General features: G+C 43.1%; 1 protein-coding gene across 2 annotated transcripts in view; it reads right to left on the minus strand.

The window, feature by feature from the left end:
- Positions 1-24,204, minus strand: part of Ptprg (protein tyrosine phosphatase receptor type G) — a 676,813-nt gene that overhangs the window by 503,316 nt on the left and 149,293 nt on the right. For both annotated transcript variants that reach the window (XM_041662359.1, XM_041662358.1), the window contains exon 2: positions 7,928-8,032. In XM_041662359.1, coding sequence (XP_041518293.1) covers positions 7,928-8,032 — 105 coding nt within the window. The remainder of the gene's footprint in view (positions 1-7,927; positions 8,033-24,204) is intronic.

Consider the following 24,204-nt stretch of genomic DNA (forward strand, 5'->3'; position numbering starts at 1 on the left):
GTTCCTAAAGGAGTCAGTGTCAAAGGCAGAAATACCACCCTTTCAAATTTATAACTAGGAGAAAAGATGTCTGACTTTGATCCATCACAGATACAAAAAGTATATACTTCCATCTGACCCTGGGCCGTGTGCAGACCCACTGAATTTATGGACTAATGAATATAAGGATTTATGTTATGTCAAAGTAAATATTGACCTTAGCTCTGCCCCGGTCAATATTTACTGCTTTACTCAATAAATCCTCATGTTCATTTTCAAGCCAAGTCAATATCAGTTCATTAATTTCTACTCGGTTCATATCAGCATTTTATAGAATGTTTCACTTAAAAAATTTGGATACAGAAAGGACAAGAGCCCCAAACAGGCTTGCGTCCTTATGGCTTCATTCATTTCTAGGCTTTTCTCTCCTCACTGTGTACCCTCAAAATTTTAAGTAGTACACAGCACAAATTTAATATACATAGTCAATCTATCCTAAAACACAATCTTTTTTAAGTATTGGTATACTGGTATGAGAAATTGAAGTACTCTAGAAATATTTCAATAATAAATAGTATTTTCAAAATATTGACACAGAGACAATCTCATTCATTTCTAAACAGGACTGGAGCAGTGTCCACATTCCCCAGCCTACTCATAAAAAGACCACATTATTGATACTACATGAATACATATGGTGGTTCAACTACTTCATTTTTGTGGCTACTATATAAGAATGTCGGTTCTTGGGGGCTGGAGAGATGGCTCAGAGGTTAAGAGCATTGCCTGCTCTTCCAAAGGTCCTGAGTTCAATTCCCAGCAACCACATGGTGGCTCACAACCATCTGTAATGGGGTCTGGTGCCCTCTTCTGGCCATACACACAGACAGATTATTGTATACATAATAAATAAATAAATAAATAAATAAATAAATAAATAAATAGAATGTCGGTTCTTCTGGGGGTCATTTAGACTGTCTTAACACGGTGTCACCTTGGGGACATGCACAAGCCGTTTTCAGAGGTAGGTTCCTGAACTCAGTGGTGCTGAGAGAACAACAGTATTCAACCCTGGGCTAGGTAGGCTCTGTGGCGCAATGGATAGCGCATTGGACTTCTAGCGTGGTCAACCCTGGGCTAGAGTTAGATGGTTCAGTGTTTGCTGCCAGGGCTGACTGTGTAAGTTGTATCCACAGAAACCACAAAGTTGTCCTATGACCTACACACACACACAACACACACACACAACATACAATAAAAATAAAAGATTTTAATATTTTATATTCTAGAGATGTTCATCAAAGTCCACCAAAATACTCAATCAAAACCGCTAGCTTCAGAATCAATTTCAAACTCAAATCTGAACCATTTTCAAATGTCCCAACAAGAGCCAAATGAAATTTTCACCACTGATGCCACCTAACACCAAGGCAGCAATGGACAAAGACTTCATCTCCCTGGTAAGCTTGTTCACAGTCAAGAAGCCCCTCAGGCATGCAGTCAGGTCCTCTTCTGAAGCTCACTGGTGCCCATCGACTTTATAAACCATGGAGCCTTCTCTGGCAAGATGATGCCAAGAAACATTAGAATAAAGGTTTCTTTATTGTTTTCCGTTTTCTTTAAAAAAAAAAAAAAGAGAAACTCAAAAGGAAAACAACAACAGAAAAATATGAGTTCAGAAAACTTCTTTTAAACAATCAGAGAGGAAAAGCCAAATTTGGCCAACTGTGGAAAACCCACGCATCTGGCACCAAGTTTGCTTTGAAACAGGAAGCAAGTAAATGCTGGACCATGTGGTTCTGGCTCACCCCTGATCTTGTAGCCAAAGAATAAACAAAAAAAAAAAAAAACAAACAAAACAAACACCAACCCGTGAGAAAGCAACAGCCTTGCCTACAAGTTCCTCCCTACTTTGAGGTCCCTTCTACCTTAAAACAATTAGTTAAGAACACAGAAAAGGATTACTCACAGTTTCTAGTCAATGAAATAGAAGTCTAAAGAACAACACAAACACAGAACAAAGACAATCATGACACATTTTGACAGGATTAAGTTCAAAGTTTTGAAATCATTATAACCAACCCATCAGTCTCCTCCACATCCACTCATTTTAAATGAAGTGTGATGTCATCTTACGTCACCCTGGCAACACCCTAGACGCTTCATCATGCTTCCTCTTCTATGCCCAACAGTAATGGAGTCCTCTGGGCTCTTTCCTCTTACTTCTCGAAGCCCCCATGATAAGCCTCCTCAAGATTAACGAGGCTTTGTCTCCACACTCTCGGGGGTCTGTCATGATAGTCTAACACCTGGCATACAGTAAAGAATTCAAAACAGAACAGTAAAAAAAAAAAAAAAAACAGACTTATAGGCTATATAGTCATATTAATAGGGGTGTGTGCAAGTTCATTGTAAATAAAAAAAAAAAAAGAGGAGGCTAGGTGCCATGGGAGAGGTGGATCAAGGCTGAGGAACCAGACAAAGGTGACTTCTGAGCTGGGGACCAAAGGCTGACTAGATCTCTGCACAACTCCAACATGTTTCAGCCAATCAGGAGCTATCTACGGGGGGAGGGGAGTCGTCCTGGGAAACTATTCCCTCATGAGGCTCTGTAGGAGGCCTCAGGAGAGCAGTAAATAATACAGCAATATTAACATTAAACCTCCAGGTTCTACAGCGCCTTCCATTCTTCCAATGACAAAAGCAGCCTTCTGTAGGCATGTGTATTTTGATTTACCCTGTACAGACATTCTTAAAAATAGGCATGGAAATGTAATTTTAAAGAAGTTAATTATAACCTCTGTTCACAGGGGAGCTCGTTACTTAAAGGGCTCCAACTGCAAAGTCTTTTGTGCATCACCCACTCTTTGATCTAAATACCAGAGCCCGTTAGTGAGCACTGAGGCGTGGGATCTAGAGTAGAGACTCTCATTTATCTGTCCGCCCGTTCATCCAGATAAAACCTGGACACTAAAGCCTGACCTAGAGACACATGCCTATAATCCGAGGACCCAGGAAGCTGAAGCAGTGCCAATTCAAAGCTGGCTTGGGCTACGTGGTGAGACCCCGTCTCATAAAGGGGCACTGGATCTATCCTCAAAACCTGTATTCTTAGCTGGGGAAATGGGCCACATATCTACATACAGAGAGAAATGTGTTCAAAGAGAAGGGTGTAATGAAGAACCACAAGAATGGGTCTTCAGGTCCAACCTAAAAACCCCAAATTCATGTGGATGCTGAGATGCCTAAAACCTGAACCTCACATTGACACCATCTGCAAGGTCAGTCCTTCATCTCCATCTTACAGGTAATTTAAAAAGGTCTTAGCTATCCTCTGACCAAAAAGGCAGAAGCGATTCCTGTTAGAATAACCCTCTCTGACCTTCAACTTGTCCAAGGACACTGCTTCCCATAGGGAATTTTGGCAACTAGATATTTTGATTTTGGATTCCTCTGAAGATGGGCACCGCTCCCCCCCGAAAGAGATTCATACAATTTCTTTATACACCAAAGAAACTATTGGAGATGGAGAAAGTCCAGGGTTGGAGAGCACACAGCATGCTTTCCTCCCAGTATTTGAAAGGGAGAACACAGACACACAGGTTGATAAAGGCGCTTCAGAGTTCCTCCTGGACTCGATTCAGGTTTGTCTCGTATTTCTCTTCCCAGCAACTGTGACCGACCCAACATATGGTATCTTTCATGTAAAAACTACAGAAGTTCTGGGCCAGCTCCAAAATTCATGAACTACCATCACTTAAAGTTACAGGAAAAAAATTCTATGTCTTAACAGGTTATAAAACTACAGAAGACAAATCGTGTTAATATCTCCAGTAAGATACTTGAGAGAACTGCGTTTTCCTTCTGGTATACGTAATTCTTCATGAAATTCTTCCTTACCTGTAAGGAAAAAGAAATACAAAGACCAAAAGCCTCTTGAAATGGCACCATGCCTCCTCACAGGTAACCCTACCATCCAACATCTGTCCCTCATTTTTGATGGATGAAGTTTCCAACTGGATATAGATATTGTGCCCCTTTGCTACATACAGCATCTCAAATAATAGCCAGAGGGGGAACCCCATCTCTGGATGACTACAATCAGAGAACAGGCAGACTCCTCCACTAACAGTTTTGTACGCTGACATTCTAGGTGTCTGATAAGTCTGTCAAAGGACAACTTACACATCAACTATAAATCGGGATCTGTAGTACGGCAAAGGAATCAAGTAGAAATCAAGTAACTATGCCCACTCTCAAGTGAAAGCTGAAAGGTCTCCATTCTACGAATAGAGTACAATAGTGACGCTGCCTAAGAACAAGATAGCCCCAGCTCAAAACTCAAAACTCTTGTGCAGTGACTGTGAAGTGTCTACCTCGGACAGCATGGGAACTAAACTGCACCCCACCAAACAGCAAACGATGGAACCCCACAAGTGTTTCCTTGACCGATCCTGAAATGCAACCTGCCTCCCTCATCTTGTCTCTTCCAAACCCTTTTCTTAGAAAGGAAAATGCAAGCGCTACCCTAAAGACTTGCTGAAGTCTATGCAGACAAAGAGGATCACAAGGAAATCTAAGCCGTCTTCTTCACGCATGGGTAGCTCTGGATTAGACTCAGATCAGGCTCCACCACACATACATGTGAGTATGTGCACATACGCATGTCAACCTCACACAATAGTTCTCTCTATATATATTATTAACTATAAATACACACATACACACACACACACTAATTTTTAGCTGAGAAGCTGTAGTGAACCTCCACAGACAATACACAATGTAATGAGTGTGGTCATCTTTCAATAAAGCATGAAGCACAAACTCAGGCTGAAGCCTGCGGCTTCTCCACCTCTGAACTCAATGATCCTCTCTACAAACCTCATAAGAAATTCACAAAGGCAAAACGTAAATTTGCCCATGCCTGTCTCAGCTCCTTTGCCTTCGGTTCTATCTAGTGATTCCTGGAAAGCCTGGCTGCTCAGGGAGAAATTCAGAAACACCAACAAGTAATGCAGAAACAGAGTCAAGAGCAGCGAGTAAAGTTGGGTACTTGAGGACACAGACCACGCTAAACTTAAGCTGTGCCCCAGCTCACGTCACACGCAGAACACCCTAGCAGGGAAATGCTACTCGTTATTCAGTTTCCCAGAAGAAAAGTCGTGGCTCTGAGCAATGAAGTCTCTCCAAAATCAGACGCACTGTTACAGTATCTGACACAGGTCTATACGGCAGAACAAAATTCATAGTCTACGCGCTACCCCAACAAATGGTAACATCCTGTGAGAAACTAAATGGGTTACAGAATTAGAGGCATGATGTTCAGATCTGGTCCATTAGACTGATCTTTCAGACATGGCCTAATTTACCTTTGTTAAATTAAAAAAAAAAATGCCTCACAAAATGGAGCCTTTCTTTTCTCAAGTTCACATTTTAAGCTTCACTGATACCTCAAAGGTATGTCCCGGAATAGGACTAGCACAGTGCACACCAGCCTGCAGTGGGGAAAGTCTGCAGATGCCAAGTCTCACTGATTCCTGCCCTTCCTGTATCCATTAGCAGTTACGGAGCAGCCTCTCTGATGAACCCTAAATCTAGTTGACATGAGAACCAATACAGAGCTCACTTGATAAAAGAACCACTCTGATATCCTTAGGGAAATGGTTTCAATGTATGAAGAATATATACAGGATGAGCACCCCGTCTCAAAAGTTCTGAACTGTTGGAGTACTGACATGGAGAACACGTGGAAGATCCCACAACCAACCTTAGGAGGTGGGTGGCAGTTCAAACCCTAAATGCTATTAGAGTCATTGCATAAAATTACCTTTGGATGTTAGGTACACGTGATACACAATAATACCCTGTTCAGACTTGGGCTCTGTCCCTGAGACATTTTAATAAGCAAACATCTCACATCTCAAAGTCTGCTGGCCCCAACAATTCCAGGTGAGTTTCTCAGGTCATACATGAGCCCCATTTCCTTCTTCTTCCTCCTCCTCCTCTTCCTCCCAACTGATTTTCATTACCCCTGGCAAGCTGCTTGAGAGACTCTTCCAAGCTGGTCATATCCATCCCAAGGTTCTTTCTTCATGGTCTGCCCTGGATGAGCTTGGGTGTGTGTGTGTGTGTGTGTGTGTGTGTGTGTGTGTGTGTGTGTGTGTGTGTGTGATTTATTAAAACAAGAATTGACAAACTAAAGCCTGTGAACATTAATTACCCAGCTGGCTCCCTGTGAGGACAAATGCTTCTGAAGACCTGCAAATGCTCAGTTTAAACAAAAACAAATAAAACAAATTCCAAAGAGAGTATTTCCTTGCAACATAAAAATTACGTAAGGTTCAAGTTCCAGTACTCATGAACAATTTCGTCACACCATACCCAGGCTCTCCAGTGTCACCTATGGTGGCTCTGGTGACATGCTGGCAGGGCTGAGTGCTGTAGCAAAGACCCTGTGTCCTGAAAAAGTCTAGAATGTTTATGATCTAGATCTTTCCAGATAGGTGTAAATAAAGCAATCCCTCAACCTGAACTCTCAGCCTTCAGCTGGGAGCAGAACTCAAACCCAAAGACACACACACTCTGTAACACCTGAAGACGAAACAGGGCCCACCACAGGCAAGGACGTCTATCAATAATGGCTCCATTCCCCAGATGCACCACACACGCACGGCCCCTCTCCTAATGGGAGAAGTTCTGCTTCTTCACTGCCATTTGCACAGATGCCCTGGAACTTCCAATTTCCCCCCTAAGTGCATTATTATTCTAAATTGATGAACTGTAAATAACGGGCCACTTTACGCCTCTTCATGACGGATACCACAGCCACAGAGCACACAATGATAAATTTTCTTCGCATGTCTTGGCAAGAAGCTGTATGTATGTAATTTTGGCCTCCATCTCCCAATTTCCTTCATTTATCAGAAAATGGTGACAAAAGGCTCTAATTAGATAATTCTAATCACAAAGAAGGAGGTGTGATGGAAGACTTCACCATCACTGTCCGTGACAAGCCAAACAAAACAGATCTGGCCATTCTCCCTGCAGGGGCAGGAGATTTATCAGCAGACAAGAGAATGCAAACCGCCACCAGATAAGCGGTAATTAAAGATCAGGCTATACATTTTACACTGACATAAATTTAACAAGATTTGCAGGTGGAAATTGGGGGTTGAGGAGGAAGCCCTGGTTCTGAAGAGACTCACAGCGGTTTCCTATGCAACAACACGGCATAATACACACATTTATTAGGAAGAATAATCGCCGCACCTCCAAGCTCTTTCAAACAAGGAACTTGAATTATTCAGTACCCCAGTAATTTCAAAGCGCTCTGTCTTTTTCAAGTATTCCTCTTTAATTTGCTATGATCTGCTTTCAACAAGTTGGTGAGTTTTCTCATCTCTTTTAAAAATAACAAACCACCTAGTTCATTTTTTTTAGTTAACTGAAGGGAGCACAATCCAGAAAAGTCTCTACATGCAAGGAAATTAGCTCTGATGTAATAAGCACTAAAATGCTAGCAATGCCATCCGTGTTACTGTCTCAAACGTGCAAAGTAAAACTGGGCTCGGTATACAGCAGAGAGAGGCAATACGCTCAACCACAATGACTTGGAAAGAAAGCTGGGTTTCGTGGATGATGGCTTAGGAGAAACTCCATGAGCTATTGAATGCTGTATCATGTTTTGTGGACATTAAGGGTCACCACAGCACCCTCAAGGCAACACTCTGTCTCTCAAAGAGTTACATGTCTGGTACAGTGACTCCTTAACAAGGGAATTTCAGGGACAAACACTTTGAGGACCGGGCACGACGGGAAAACATGAAAAGAGCGGGCTTCAACGTTTCAAGTTTTAACAAAGCCAAACCTGCTTGACCAAACAGGGATCAGGAGAAATCCTGGTGCTCCTGTCTTCCAGGACACTGACCAACTTAGGTGGACTCACCCGAGTATGCCCAGTAGGGGTCTCCGGACGCCTTCCGCCTGCGGATCTGCACCGAGCTGCCCTGTCTGCTCTCCTGCAAAGCCCCCACATAGCCTTCAGTCAATGCTGGAAGAGAGGGAGAACACAGTCAGTCATTGTGCTGAGGTGGACGCGGGGCACAGGGAAGATGCTCAGCCACGTGCAGCAGAGCTAGTCACAGAAGCACAAGCCTTAGAGGCTATGTGAACAGAACCTCAGTTTTGTCTTGTTGCACAGCGCTTGTGCCTGCCCTCCCAACTGTTGGCTGGGGCAGGAAGATTGCCTCCTGTCCTGGGCTGGCAGGGCTACAAAGTAAGAGTCTGACTCCAAAAAAAACTAGAGAAAAGTCCAAAGCAAGATATTAACACATTTGATGCTCATATTAATGCTTAATATAAACAATATTATCACATATAATAATTATTAATATAATAATCACATCTATGTGATTTTTGTGTTTGAATTTAGTTTTCAGTTGATTGATTGTTCATTTTGAGACAGTGTCACTCTGTAGCCCAGGCTGACCTGCAAGCAAGCTTGTAGATCAGGCTAGCCTCAAACTCCCATCCAACCTCCTATTTACTCCATCCTCTCAGCTGGGATTGCAGGGATAAGCCCCAGCCAAACCTTCACTAGGCACATTATTAACCCGGTGCGACAAACATGGACACAAGGGTCTCAGTGGTAGAAACAAGCTTCAAGCAAGGAGATGAGTTGCACTTGCCTAAGGTCCAATGAAATCTGACCCGAAATGTGTGCTTTGGTTTATAACCATCTGAATAAATGTGTGTTTGGGGTATAAAAGCCTCCAGGGCACAAGTGCTCTTCACTGCCTTTGTTACACATCTGTTGGGGGGTGGGGAGAGGTTCCAGGTGCAGAGACACTCACTAGGCTTCAGCACCGCACAAAGCACATAGCAGATCTGAGAGCCAAACAGAAGCATTGAGACCAGGGCCTCTGCTCCACAAAGCACAGACATGCACTGGAGACTCCTCCAGGTCCACACCCTTAGGCCCACAAATGTTCTCCTGCAGTACAGAGGACTGCAGAGCACAGAACCTTCCACTGCCAATACTCATACTACAGCATAACAGTGACGCACTGTTGAAACCTCAAAGAAATCCAATCTACCCCAGAATATCGAAAGGATTCTCTACCGCCTCAGAGAGTTCCCATATGCACACTGGAGCCTTCAAAGCCCTCCCCCACCCCCCATCCCACCTGCGTCTTCTCCATCGAATGCAAATTGCCTCCAGTGATGAGCCTACGCCTAAGCGCACAGATGTGTACAAGGATAAACATCACAGGTGCCCCATTCCCAAACAATACATGCAACCCGCCTATATTAATACTCAAATGCACCCAAACAAAACCAAGTCTGCTTTCAGTAAGCAAAGAAAATGGTCAGGAGACACGTCCATTGGCTCTGGGATGCGGATGGAAACACGATACGAAGGTACATTTTCTACTCCGATTGGCAGGCAACGGGGGCACAAGGGTGTTAGCCTTGATGAGAAGGCAGCCAATAACAAACACCGCAACTGTGAGACCTAGTTGGAGACCCGCAGCCAGGGCTGGACTGCAGATGCTGCCGAGATGAGCCTTTAGAGGAGAGCTGGAATGGAGGAGACTCCAAACGTTCTTCTCAAAAGGAAACCTGCTATCACTTCTATTAGTTCCCTCGTTCAAAACAGCAAAGTAAAAAAGTGTAAGTTACTGCTCACTGTCACGTGCAATGAAAATGTGGCCACTCACCATCTCAGCCATCAGCTCTGCAGGTGAGCCGCACAGAGCATGCGTGAGTCGCAAGTTCTCACCTACGATGGAAACCATAGCTTCTGCTCTCCGGCTCTCTCATGACTCCCTCACGCTGGACAGTTCAAATTTTGGGGGGCATGTGTCAAGAATTTCAATGTGTTGCCTGCTTACTGTGCTTGACCTAGTACCCCAAAGCCTTTCTCTTTGTATCAGGACAAGGGGTACGGCAGCATCTTGACAATGTGACCGATAAAAGCCAAGTCTATGGAGGTTTTTAGTATGACCTAAGTTTACTAGCTTGTGAAATAAGGGCCCTAGAGGATAGTTCAGAAGACAGCAGGACTTACTGAGAGCAGAGCACCTAGCTCAGCCCCAAGCCCAACAGAACAAACGATACGGGAATTTACTCTTCCCAATTGACCTCTTGCTGAACGCGGAAGAACCTGCAGGAAGTTAACTGTCTAGAATGTGTGAAGGTATGACCAACAGGTTGGTGGACGGCTGCAGCTCTAACCCACTAAGCTGATTTTTGGTTTGTGCTTGTTGAAAAACAAGGTCACATGTAGCTCGAGATGGCCTTGAACTATTGGTGCCCTTGATGCCATGCCCCCAGTTTAAGGATTACAAGTGTGTACTTCAACATACCCAACTCACTGAGTAATGGAGACTAAACTCTGTGCGTGCTGGCCAAGAGCTCTACCCCCTTAGCTACATCCTCAGGCCCACGTGCAATTGACTTCTATATCCCCCCCTCCCCGCCCCCCACTCCTTTCTCTATAACTGATGTCTGAGCTCGCTAAGGGATGGTTTCTCAGAACTTGTTCTGGGTGTTTATTAGGTTCACAGACCATTTTTCATTTTCTTCTGCTCCAGTAAACTCAACTAAATTTAAATTGAACTGTTTGAGAGATGTTTTCCCTCAGCACCATCTCAATAAGAATTTGCTCCATAGCCATTGTTTCAGTGGCAATCATAGTCCATTCCATTTACCCACAGCTATCCAGGCACCTTTCTCCTTCTGGCGCATGGCTTGACCTCTTCTGACTTAAGCCACTGAGTCCCCACACAGCAGCATCCTGAAAACTCCCGCGATGGAATCAGGCACAAGGGTATCAGCCAGTCTTCCTTGTTTAAGGAAGTGCTAGGCATAATGAGTCCATGAAGATGTTGGGACATGGTCCCCAAAACAATGGGTAGGGTGGGCTGACGACCAAGTATGGGATCAGCACAAGTTGCAGTAATAACAAAACTTGGAGCTACGCCAGGACGCAGACAGACTGTACAGACCAATTCTTTTGACAGCATGAAGCCTGGCCAGTACCAAGGGGAAGCTAGAGAGTTGGAGAGTTACAGTGAACAGATTCGAATGTAAAGCTCTGTCTTCTATCACCTGTGCAACTAGTCCTGCAATGACAATGCCTCTAAATATGCACTTTGGCTTCTGACCATCACTTTACCATCTACAAGGTCACAGTTGTTATAATAGATTATCAACCCGGGGATAAAGTTTTTAAAATAGAAAGCGCAAATCAATGACAAACTGTCCTGGACTCTGGGCTTTGAAATTTAAATTAAATTGTTTTGGAGAAGTACCCAAAAATCAACTTTTTAAAGGTCCTAGATTGTATGTGTGTGTGTACAGCCAAAAGTCACCTTCTGCCTCCACTGACCCACTTTTAGGACCACTGCTCACCTACCAGAAAGAACAAACAATGATCACGCAAAGCAGGATGGGAAGGGCCTGAGAATCCCACAGGATGATCCTTAGGGAGGCGATTTGAAAATGACCAGGGAAGCCAAGACTCCACCACTGGGCGCCACATTCTTTCCAACAGGCGACCTGCTCATTAAAAGTAACTCTATTTACGATTCCCTTCCACTGCGGCAGTTATGTGTGGTTCCTTATCCACCTCCAGACAAGGACAGAAATGTGTATCAATGTCACCTGTACAAACTGAGGAAGACGATCTATAGCCCTCACCGCAAATATCTTCCAATCAAAGACGAGGTGGTTTGAAATGTATTTTTAAAACCATTCGAATAGCAGTCGAGATATATATATATACTGTATATAAAGCAACTTCATATTAGATTAAAGAAAGAGAGGCTTGCACAAGGTAACAGTCTGTGGCTCCCAAGGAAAGCTAGAGTCAGCAATGCCAAATTCAATCAATTCTAATACTCTGTCCTCTCCTCAGCTCCAACAGCCGAGCGGCCGCAGCATGGTATGCTATGGTATGGCTATGAATCATGCTATTGATTTTCAATATCTTCTGTGCAGAAAATTAAATTATGCAAATGCATGCCTTTACGGATCCTTACCTTAATGTGAAATTGCATACTTGCTTATGTCAGCAACTTAATTACACATTAAAAATGGAGCGTGCTTACATGAAAATGCGTGGTTTCACTCTTCGGAACAGACAATACGCGTAAATCTGCCTATGGTTATCATTTGAATAACAAGAAGGAGGAGACGGTGTTACGCAAACATAAACTCTAGCAAGTTCTACAACCGAGCCCCTATCGTTTAGGGATATGAAGTCATTTGTCAGCTAGAAGCATAGAAGGGCCTTTTGTTGTGTTATATATAATGTTCCAAGTTGTTGGAGCCATTGTATACAACACAGAAAAGCCCAGTAGTGTACACAGATACATACGTTTTTGAAAGAGGTCGACTCTAATGTCATTTTAAGAAGCACATACATATCCTCAGTTGACTAGAAAACCTGGGCAGAAGGAATTTCAAACTCAAGCTGTTTTCAAGGGTCTTTGAGTATCTCATCATCGAATGATTAGGAAGGACAAATCCAGCTACTCCCATCATCCCAGCCTACCAATCCTGACAAGATGAAAGCGAAGAGTTAAAAAGCCAACAATATTAACTAGCCAATGATGCTTCCATTGCACTCAGCAGGAGGAATCTTAAGTCACTTGGTTGCTAGGCAGGGCGCCTAATGAGTGGCAGGAGTTTTCAGGCGCTCTCTCTCCTCTCAGAACTTCTCCAGAGCCTAACGTGAAGAAGATATTTATAAATCTTTCAGACCCACAGGCCCAATCCCGTCCTATAAAAATATCCTATGAATTACCTATTGCTGAAGACATCAACGAAACAGTTTCCTGTGTGCATGATTTAATTTCCCAGAGCTACTGGACAGAGTTTATGAGAATAGATGTTTGTATGATGGGACTATAAAAGCAGATGCGTTACCCATCTCCTAACTGCATCTTTAGGAGGGTTCTGTTACCCAGAGCTTCACAGAAACTTGGTCTTAGGGGAAGGAACTTGAAGTTTCAGTAACTCCCCTGTGTTTATTTGTGTATGAACATATTTTCCTTCAAAAAGCACTCATTAAGTAACATTTTTGACATAAATAACTTCTTATTTTTAATTTGTATTCATTTTAGTGAGGATGGGGTGCCATGCGTGTATGTAGGTGTTTGCAGAGGCCAGAAAGGAGTACCACACAAACCCCTAGAACCAGTTATGATAAGCAGTGGTGAACCAGCCATCTTAGATGCTGGGAACCACACTTGGCTCCTCTGCAAGAGCCAGGAGCAGTCCTAACCACCGTCTCTCTAGCCCTAAATGTCTTCTTCAGTTTCACTGTCGGAGAGAAGTAAGCAAGACAATAAGAGGTAGGAATCAAGATGGGTGTGGTGGCTTGCACCTCTAATCCCACTAACTGGGAGGCAGAGCCAAGCAGGCCAGCCAGTGTTACAGAGTGAGATGCTGCCTTAAAAACAGGAAGAGAGAGGGAAGGACTGAGGGAGAAGAGAGAGAGAGGTCAAGTTGTCATATACAGCCGCTTTTCTTCCCAACCTAAAAAGGCATGGCTAAAAGTACACAGCCCCTGAAGTCTTTTCTGGCGAGAAAAGTAAGTTTAATAGGCAAATAATCATCTGCATATTCATTTGTAAATGAAAAATGGAGGTCTGAGATGCCCAGCAAGGAAGAAAGGATTTCAGAGGAGATGCTGCTTAGTTCTACAGGACCGGTTATACTCTCAGCTTGAACCAGTAACGCCCACTTCATCTCTGCTAACTCATGTTCTGAAATATTCTGAAGTGAAATCAAATCGCCTCCCCACTTCTCCCCCCCCCCATCTCGTTTGTGTGCACACACAAAAAAAAATACACGCCTTTTTTGTGTGTTGGAGGCTTATTCCTTAACCCCGACATCCTAAAGAGGAGACACCCACTCCATCAACGGATGGAACCATGCATGGCTTTATAGCTAAAAGGACTAGCAGGAAGGAGGGCCTGGTCTCAGGGAGGCACGCTTTTGATAGGAATCTTGTGTCTCCAACTTCTGATCCCTCTCCGTGCTTCCTGGATGGCATGAATTGAATGGCTTTGCCCTTCCAACATGAGGTTTTTCTCCTCACAGTCCAGGAAAAGGATAGTCAGATGCCCATGGACTTATAACCTCTGAAACCAGAAATGAACATTAATCTTTCTTCCTTTTAAAGTTTGTCTCAGAACCTATCACAAGAATGAAAAATTAATTAATATCATTAATGGTCACATAAGGTTATACAGCAGTAGAAACTAATTTGGTTTACCATAAGAACATCCCAAATACCTTCTGAAACATGCTGATAGACCTAGTATCCTGTCGATGAAAGTAGTTTTCCCTACCTAGGTGCCTACCTAATTCTAGGACATTCCAAAAGATGTGGGTGGTCTGGGAGAAGATATTTTTATGGAAAAATTGAAAATATCAGCCAGGCGATAGTGGGGCACGCCTTTAATCCCAGCACTTGGGAGGCAGAAGCAGGCAGATCTCTGTGAGTTTGAGGCTAGCCTAGAAACGAACAAAAAAAATTGAAACAGTCACAACAAAGCAATTGCAACGGAATGAAAATGACACATAAGGGACAAGGTGGCAGCCTGGCTCTTCCCCCTAGCTCCCATGGAAAAAAAGCCCACGTAAAATCAAGCAACAGACCCTCTGCTTTCCGTGTGGAGAATGCATATTTTTTACAGTGGCCAACAAATAGTTAAACAGGCTGTTTATGTCTAATATAACTCCTCATACAACAAACAAATTAAGGATCCCTCAAGGAGGAGGAAATCGGGCACAATTTTCTTTAGATTTTAGAGAGCATTTAAGAACATTATCCGCCACACAATAGTCTGCAATGAATATATCTTTATCTTTTTTGTGCCTACAATGAGCGAATGTATCAAATTATAGTTAAAGGTAATTAAATATTCTGACGAGGCTCACATTTCCTTTGCTACATTTCAATTAATTGTGGTGAGATGTACTTTGTCAGTGTCCCAAAAAGCAGAATCAGGAAGTGTGCCTCTCTGAGCAGCTACAATGACGCAGCCTGCTGTAACCATCTTGTGATACTGAACTAACCACAAATACAAAGGATCCTGTTACAGCAAATTGTCTATTTCACCGTATTCAAATGTACCTATTGTCCTAACTACAAAGAATTGTTTTTCATTATCTAACACGATAAAGAGACCTAGCATCGGGCCATGGTTTCTTTTGAAGTAAAATAAACCATCAAAACTCAGAAGTAATTCTAGGGAACAAAAGATCACACAGTAGTGGTAGGTCTTACTGGGCAATGAAGATACCAAACAGCCTTATAAAACTGAAATAAAATAGATGAGCAAAAGTCTGAACAACTATAACATAGCGTGATTCCAAAAGGCAGGATCTGTTGTCGTTTAAACCAAGACGAGAAAAATTAGAGCCACCCTCTCTGCTATAATTAACTCCGCCATAGTTTGAGAAGTTCAGAAACTAAAAACACTTCCCAAAAGGTCTGAGGCACACATGGCACACTTCAAAAGCTGACTCTTCCCACAGCTTAATAACCCCTTGCAAAGAAAATCCAAAAGAGACAGTTCCCTGCCACAGACGCACAATCCTGAAAAAGAAAGACTCGGTTCCTGGCTTCAAAGACTTCATGGCGCCGGTCAGAGGTGAAGTGAACAGCACTTTGGGCCTGTTTTAGAATAATAGATACTCTTTGGCTCCCAAAGAATTGAGTCTTGCAAGGCTTGTAAAATGAGAAAATGAAGGCTGGTCACAGGGAGCATCATGGCCACATTCAACCCGACAATGAGGTACGAGGATTTTAACACTCTTGCGTGTCTTTACCAAGTTTTAGTGATCCACAAGATAGCAAACACAACCAAGAGTTTACTCAGTGGTAGCCACCAAGCTGAGCAACCACCCACCTAGATGTTTTACTTCACCAAGTGTGTGTGTGTGTTGGGGGGGGGGGGGGGGGGCGTGCCCATCTATCCAACCAAGGTGGGAAAACTCAGGAAAGAAGTCTGATACGCTTGCTTCTCTAACTCTAACAGTTTATTCCCAACAACAACATGATGTATGCCAAATAGGCCCCTGTTTAGAGAAGTGCTTTGAGATACAAGCTCATTACACCTCCATCTCCCCTGACTGGATTTTCGTCTGACATAGTATTCCCATGACCATCTGAATTTGCATTCACAGCCCAGTCCATCAGAAGCCACTTACTAAATACCCTACTGCTATGAAGCAGGCACTATTAAAAAATTATTAGTACAGGGTCTGGGGAGATGGCTCAGTGGTTAAGAGCACTGGCTCTTTCTTCCAGACGTCCTGAGTTCAATTCCCAGCAACCCTGTGGTGACTGGTAATCATCTAGCGTGAGATCTGGTGCCCTCTTCTGGCCTGCAGGCAGACATGCATACAGAACACCACAATGGAGGGAGGGAGGGAGGGAGGGAGGGAGGGAGGGAGGGAGGGAGGGAGGGAGGAGGGGAGGGAGGGAGACAGACAGGTAAGTACAATGGCTCATGGAAGTGATGCAGTAAAAATCCTATGGCGAAGAAAAAAAAAGTAACTTAGAAAATGCTAAATTACTTGTCCAAGGATATGCAGCCTGAAGGCAGGCACTATCTTCAAGCTTTAGAGGTGACACTAGATTACAATTCTTGTTTTATTTTTCTCTGCCTAACACTAGAGATGGACCCAGGCCCTCATATATCCTCGGCAAGAGCTCTACTACCGTCTCAGTTCTTGCACTATCTTTCACAAAATTGCATTTGGGGCATCATAAGGTATCTGGGTTAATAGCGAGGCCATTTGCTCAAAGTGAAGAAAAAACATCTACAAGAGCCTCAAATACTAAAAATGGAACCATTTCAAAAGAACTGAGCTGTCTGGGCTACTTTTCCTACTCCTGTTGGCAGCAAGGATAAAAGCCTGCTCCTAATAGAACTCAGAAAATGTAGTGACTTTTCTACCATGCTGTGGAGAAGATCCAATTACGACTACACAAACATTACTTACTGCCTATGAAAAGAAAGTCACCCATGCCAAATACAAATCAACATGGTTACAATGTGTCTTTCGGGGGAAAACAGACAGAAAGAAAGTGATACATTGGCTAATAAATTCTCTTCATTCCATTCTCTTAAAATACGTAGTTCTTACTGCTTAACATACTTTTATTTACCAGAAATATGCTCCATAACATAGACTTCTGATGTAGTCAGATTATTTATATATGTACATATTGTTAGTGAGGTATTAAAATGGGCTTCATAGAGAGCAAAAAGTCCTATGATGTAAAAAATAACATACATGTGGCTTAGCATACATTTGAAAATGACATCCTATCCACTAACTCCAGCAAAACATGCCAACAGTAAGCAAGTAATTCACAGTTCTGGCACACAGTGACTAGTGACTGCTATTATTGTTAAAATGCCTCCCGACTTTCATGTGTTTGGAAACTTAATCCGCAAGTTCATATAGTACTGGTGTTAGGAGGTGAATCTGTGAGGAGGTAACTGGGTCATAAGAATCTGCCTTCATAAATCTCCAATCACCGGACATCAACAACAAATTCTCATACTTCTCAGTCACCAGAAACAGAGCTAAGGAAACCTTTATTCCTTCTATATCATCTACCCTGTGGGATTCAATTACGCCAACAGGAAGAAATCTAAAGTAGAGATCCCCAAGATAACACACATCGCCACCAGGATAACCACAACTAACAGCAGAGCATACGCACAAAGCCGGGCCTGATTTGAGGATCCAGTTCAGAGTGGATGGCAAGCATGACACCATTTTGCTGAAGACAACATAGGTCGAACTAATTCATAACATTTTATTATCATCAGAAACCTATGGCTTCCAGCGCCAGTTATTAGACAGTGTAAAGTCTTGTGTCCTCTTGGAACTTGACTTGGGAACACAGGAAAGTAAGTAAAGAGACACAAGACACTACCACGGAAAAGAGAGAGAAGAATATTCTAGGAGTAGCTGGAGAAAGGGTATTTTAATTTAGAGCATTCACAGAAAGAGTGGTAGAACCTAAGGTTGGATGATGTCACGGAGGCACAAAGAGGGATAAAGAAACATGGAAAATTAAGGTCACAAGGAGGCTGGCTGCAGAGTCTAGGAAGACTGGCTCGTTGGCAAAATTGTTTGCTGTGCAAGCCTGAGGACTTAAGTTCAAACCCCAGCACCTACATAAAATGCTGAGTATGACCACGCAAGCCAATAATCCCAGTGCAAGGGATAGGGAGGAGGCAAGAGGATTCCTGGAACTGGTGGGCTGGAAATAAAAAAAAAAAAAATGGTGGAAAATGACAGAGCGAGATACCCCACCCCTTCCACTGGCCTCTACACATGTGACACACAAGTCAAGTCCTTCACACACGCACATAAGGATATGTAGACACACAAGAGTCCAGTCTGCCTAAGCCTAGGGAGCTGGGCAGTGGGGGATGACGATGGCGACCACGATGAGGATGACTACAAAGGTTAAAAAGACAGGATTCATGTAAGACCTAAAGAAGATTGGGAACTCACAGGTGGCAAACTGTGGGTCTGGCAGGTGATATTCTCTGTCAGACAATCTCAGGTCTTTAGACCTCAGGCTCGTAGAGCAATCTCAGACAGCGGCTGCGATGACCTAACTCTAAGGCGCTTTTACGAATGGAAACTGCAACAGCATCTCTTTGCGCAGGAAATATAGCAGAGGCAGGTGGGCTTGAGCACAAGCAGAACTCACACCTAGCCTCTAGGAGGGGCACAGTACTAAGTGTGCACCGCAGTTGAGGGCTGTAAAGTTAGTTCTCCAGAAGCAAATACTGGAGATACACACTCACTTGAACAGAAACAGTCCGGGCTGGTTTTGAACTTTACTTAGCTTCTCTTTTCTATCATTGCAACTCACCATTTTCACCTGAATAGAGATGGGGGGCGGGGGGAGGAACTGCTAAGGGCCTAGGGTTTTGGTGGCTGAGTGTTTGCATAGCGTGCAGCAAGTCCTAAGTCTGATATTTACTACAAGAGAACAAAGGAAAATAATCTCATCATGCATGCAAACACTTTAAAAGTGGTAGGCACCAAACAACTACACAAAAAAATGAAAGAGAAAGAAACAGTAATGGAGACAGAAGGCTCGGTGGGTGAAGGGGCCTCCAACCCCGATCACCTTACTTCTAAACACGTACTCCTCCAAGTCATCCTCTGGCTCCTCAACGCACCAGGACATAAGCATGCACATGTGTATGCATACAAATGCATGCACGTATGCTCACACACGCACGCGCACACACACACACACACACACACACATTTCCAATCAAAAGTGGAAAGAGGCAATAATCACACACACACACACACATACTCACACAATTTCCAATCAAAAGTGAAAAGAGGTAATAATAACACCACTACATTTTTCGAAGTGATATCTGAAACATAACGCTATGCCCTCTTGTATCAAACTGCTTTTTCAACACAGCTACATCCACTGATAAGTCAAGTCCTTGGACCTCAACAGGGTGGCTTCTTGTAATAAAGAGACTGCCAACTGGACGGACAACTGTGGAGTACAGAGTGACTCAAAGCTCAAAGAACAAAAGGAAAAGGAGACAAATATTCCAGGAGGCATGGGGTGATGGGGAAACAGTGTCCTGACGTGACCAGCCCTCTGCACTCATGTAGAGATAGTAGATATGACAGCCTGCTTAAGATGAAGCCAGTCAACATTTCAGCAAGGACTGTAGAGCGGTGCAGGATCTCCCACCCCCAGATGCTCCTGGCAGCTGGTGACTGCAAGGGAAGGAAGAGCCAGTTTTCTTTAGGAATGTGATCCTGGAGAGATGAACCATGGTTCAGTACAAGGCCCCATGCACTATTTGGACTCAGTGGTTGGACTTCAGTTTTGTTTTTAAAAGAGGGCGTGATGCTGGGGAGGGGGTTTCTGGGAAGAGCTAGAGGAGAGAGCAGGCGTGAAGAGGATTGAAATATATTGTACACACATATAAAAGATCAGTAAGTATGTTTTTTTAAAAAAAAGCCTATACCCTCATACAAGAAGAGGGGCGACCTACATGACCCTGAAGCCCAAAGGTCGAAAGCACACTGCTATAGACTCCACAGGAACAGACAGAGTTGCTTGTTTCCAATGATCTAGTTTATGCTTAATGTGTGAGCCTGAGTGTGTGTATATGCACCATCAGCATGGAGGTAGCATCGGGTAGGCATTGGACCCCCTGGAACTAGAGTTATAGGTGGCTGTGAGCTGTTGCATGGGTGCTGGAAATTGAACGTAGGTCCTCTGGAGGAACAAGAAGAGCTCCTAACTGCTGGCTGAGCCATCTCTCCAGGCCCTGGGTAGAGTTTTAAAAACCACTTTGTCACTATTTAAACATGCCTAAGAGCATGGCCTTGGCCTCGATTCTGCCACCCTTAATTAGTCTTGGGATGGGTGGACCATTCTTCCACAACCAAGATGTAAGCACATGGAAAGAAAGTCATTTAGATAAAAACTAATTAATACATGAAATCAAGACTATTCATCATAAAGAGGATAATGAAGATTTTATCTTTAGCAATGGTTCAAGGTTGTGTATAAGTCACATAATAAGACAAGGACTGGAGGGATGGCTCAGTGGTTAACAGCACTGACTGTTATTTCAGGGGACCCAGGTTCAATTCCCAGAACCCACATGGGAGCTCACAACTGTCTATAATTCCAGTTCCATGGCAAAACATCAATGCACATTAAAAAAATGAAAGATTGGGGCTGGAGAGATGGCTCAGAGGTTAAAAGCATTGCCTGTTCTTCCAAAGGTCCTGAGTTCAATTCCCAGCAACCACATGGTGGCTCACAACCATCTGTAATGGGTCTATGCCCTCTTCTGGCCTGCAGGCATACACACAGACAGAATATTGTGTACATAATAAATAAATAAATAAATATTAAAAAAATAAATAAAACAAAAGATTAAAAAAGTAAAAACCAGGGACAATAAGACAACCTACTGGGAAGCGGAAAAATGGTCAACTACAATAGACTCTCATGGTCTACAGGACCATTTCCCCCTCCCAAAAGTCTAATAAACAGGCCTCTCACTGGCATCTTTTTGTTCAACACATGTAAATCTGTCTATGGCATTTAAAGGGAAAATAAAAACACAAGGAACTGGTTAACATTGCCAGGCAACCACACTGGTGTTGCTAGTTCCAGAAACCCAAGGTTACAAGTTTATCTGTGTGATCTCCATGTTTCTGAGGTGTTAAGCTGGCTTCTATTCCAGCAAGAAGGAGGCTAGCTTTGTTCTTTTCGAACACAGCAAGAAATCGCAAAAGAAATGCCTTGCATTCTACTTTGCTTGAAAGGGAGTTATTAACTTGAAATAACACAATACAACTCTCAAGGAAAATAATTTAAAAGAGCTATTAGAATCTTAAATAAAATGATTTAATTAAAAAAACTGTAACCACTATAAAAAAAAAATTTTTGCCCGATCACATCAGGATGGCTAAAGTACTTATCATGCAGTCTGTTTAAATAGCTGTAATAGCAATTTCTTGAATTATTAAAAGGAGGAGATAATTCTCTCTCTCTCTCTCTCTCTCTCTCTCTCTCTGTGTGTGTGTGTGTGTGTGTGTGTGTGTGTGTATGTGTTTGGGAGAGAGTATTAAAGCAAATGTCATTTTCCAACGAAAAAATGGTCCAGGGCAGGACTTATCTCCCATTTCGTCTCTTGGGTCTCTACTTTCTGTAAAACCTCAAGCTCAGACCAATCATACTACAAGACCCATCCAGAGTTGAAGGGAAAAGCAGGTTATGATTTACAAAGCTCAAGCCCAAAATTCAAAGTTTCAGTTCAGTACCCCCCATATTATTTGTATTAAAAAAAAAAAAAACTAAGAAAAACCAGTATCTAGTAAAGGTGTCCACTTGGAATTTAAATAGTGTTATAACGGTGCAACCTAGTCAATAAAACTGGAGGTTGTACGGGAAATAAGCTTCCTTCTTTCTAAAATAAAAAGACTCGTGTCAGAAGCAAACTGTATCTTTGGGGGCTTCACTATTGGGTAAAATCAAATAAAACAGATTGTGCCTTTGAATTTTGCACAGAGGAATAAAACGTAGCACATGGGAACATGCTACATCAGTCACAAACTGGTCTAAGAAGCTAGTCGGAAAGACTGGTCTGGAAACACACATTGCTTTCCATGGTGCACACGAAGGACTGCAGAAGCTCGTCATCATATACCACATCCCAGGTTCCCCCAAAGGCCTGCTAAGGGGATGCAGACCCCACAGACATAGTTTTACAAACAAAGAGGGGGGAGAAGAAGCCTCCGATTTCCCTTTTCTGCCAGTCCAGTCATGTTCAGATCAATCCATTCTGTGACAGTTAAAAAAACACTAGAATCCAAAACTACAGGAGGGGTTTAAAAAAAGGAAAGGACAGATAATTAAGTGTTGCAGCAGTGGCGTCTGGCGTGTGAAGTTTATGCATTACGGGGAGAAGGGGGAGCAACAACGCTGAATGACATTCCCTGATGGTATGCTACTGAAAAATGAGATCTGCTCTTGCCGAAGACCTGGCTTGAGCTCCCAGCACCTACATAGTAGCTAACAGCAGTCCTGCCTCCTCCACTTCCTACACACGTGTGATGCACATACATAATCCAGATCACACTTCAAACACATGGTAAAAAGAATTCTTAAAGTGACTGAACCAGAGTGCTATTATTCAAAGAGCAAAGTTTCGCTTAGCTCTAGAATTTCGCTTGCAACAATGTGTGAGATTTTCAGTTCGATTCTTGGCATCACACACACGTTAACTGTCTAATTTAGTAATTTTTTTTAGCTATGCTTTGCGGTGCATGAGTATAAACCGAGCACTTTGTTACTGAGACAGAAGGACCATGAGCAAAGGCTAGTCTGGGCTACATAGCAAAATACCTGTCTCAAGATTAGATTTTGAAAATGCCATAAATAAAGGACATTGAGCCCATAATTCGTGATCCTAGAGAAGCGAAATAAGAAGGTGAACCCAAAGAAAAACAGATAGGCATCCTCCTGAATATTAACCTTCATCAGGCGATGAAAGACAGAAACAGAGTCCCACATTGGAGCACCGGACAGAAATCTCAAGGTCCAAATCAGGAACAGGAAAGAGAGCACCAGCAAGGAACTCAGGACCGCGAGGGGTGCACCCACACACTGAGACAATGGGGATGTTCTTTTGGGAACTCACCAAGGCAAGCAGGCCTGGGTCTGAAAAAGCATGGGATAAAACCGGACTTGCTGAACATAGCGGACAATGAGGACTACTGAGAACTCAAGAACAATGGCAATGGGTTTTTGATCCTACTGCACGTACTGGCTTTGGGGGAACCTAGGCAGTTTGGATGCTCACCTTACTAAACCTGGATGGAGGTGGGTGGTCCTTGGACTTCCCACAGGTCAGGGAACCCTGATTGCTCTTTGGGCTGACGAGGGAGGGGGACTTTATTGGGGGAGGGGGAGGGAAATGGGAGGCCGTGGAGGGCAAGAGGCAGAAATCTTTAATAAATAAATAAATAAAAGAAAAATGAAATTTGTCCAAAGCAAAGAAATGTTCTATCCAGGATAAAATAGGACGAGAGGGACAGCGACAAAAAGAAGGTTTTAATTCATATCTGGAAAACTTTTTTAGATTTTCATTTCTTTGTCCCAGAAATAAATGACTTCTTCAAAGTCTTCCTGCACTGAATCTGGTTAAGACGTTCTTTGATATTCAACACCATGGAATCAAAATCTAGAGGAAAAAATAAGCCAGAAGATTGTGGGTGTTAAAAAAAAAAATCATGGTAAACTCTACACTCCTTTATTGATCCCTTAGTAGCTGAAGAAACCTGGGTGAGCCAGAGCCCACACAGATCTTATCTTAGGGTCACCAAAACTTTGAGGGGAAATTCTTACATCCTTCTCAGGTAGCAAACGAAGCCACCAAAATACAGAATGTTCAAGTTGCCCACCAAAAGGACACGGTATGTGACAAGTCCCAGATAGAGGCTGCTCAGCTGGACAATCAGAACACCCCGTTCTCTCCAGAAGTCTAGAGAGTGCGTAGCTAAAACCTTTTTAAAAACCATGCACAAAAACCCAAACAAAATGCCAACTGGACAATTCACACATCCAGTCTCAAGCACTCCATGGAGCAATTAGATGCTCAA

Source organism: Microtus oregoni, unplaced genomic scaffold, assembly GCF_018167655.1.
Source record: "Microtus oregoni isolate MIOR12 unplaced genomic scaffold, Mior012 000013F_ref0000133, whole genome shotgun sequence".
Taxonomy (NCBI): domain Eukaryota; kingdom Metazoa; phylum Chordata; class Mammalia; order Rodentia; family Cricetidae; genus Microtus; species Microtus oregoni.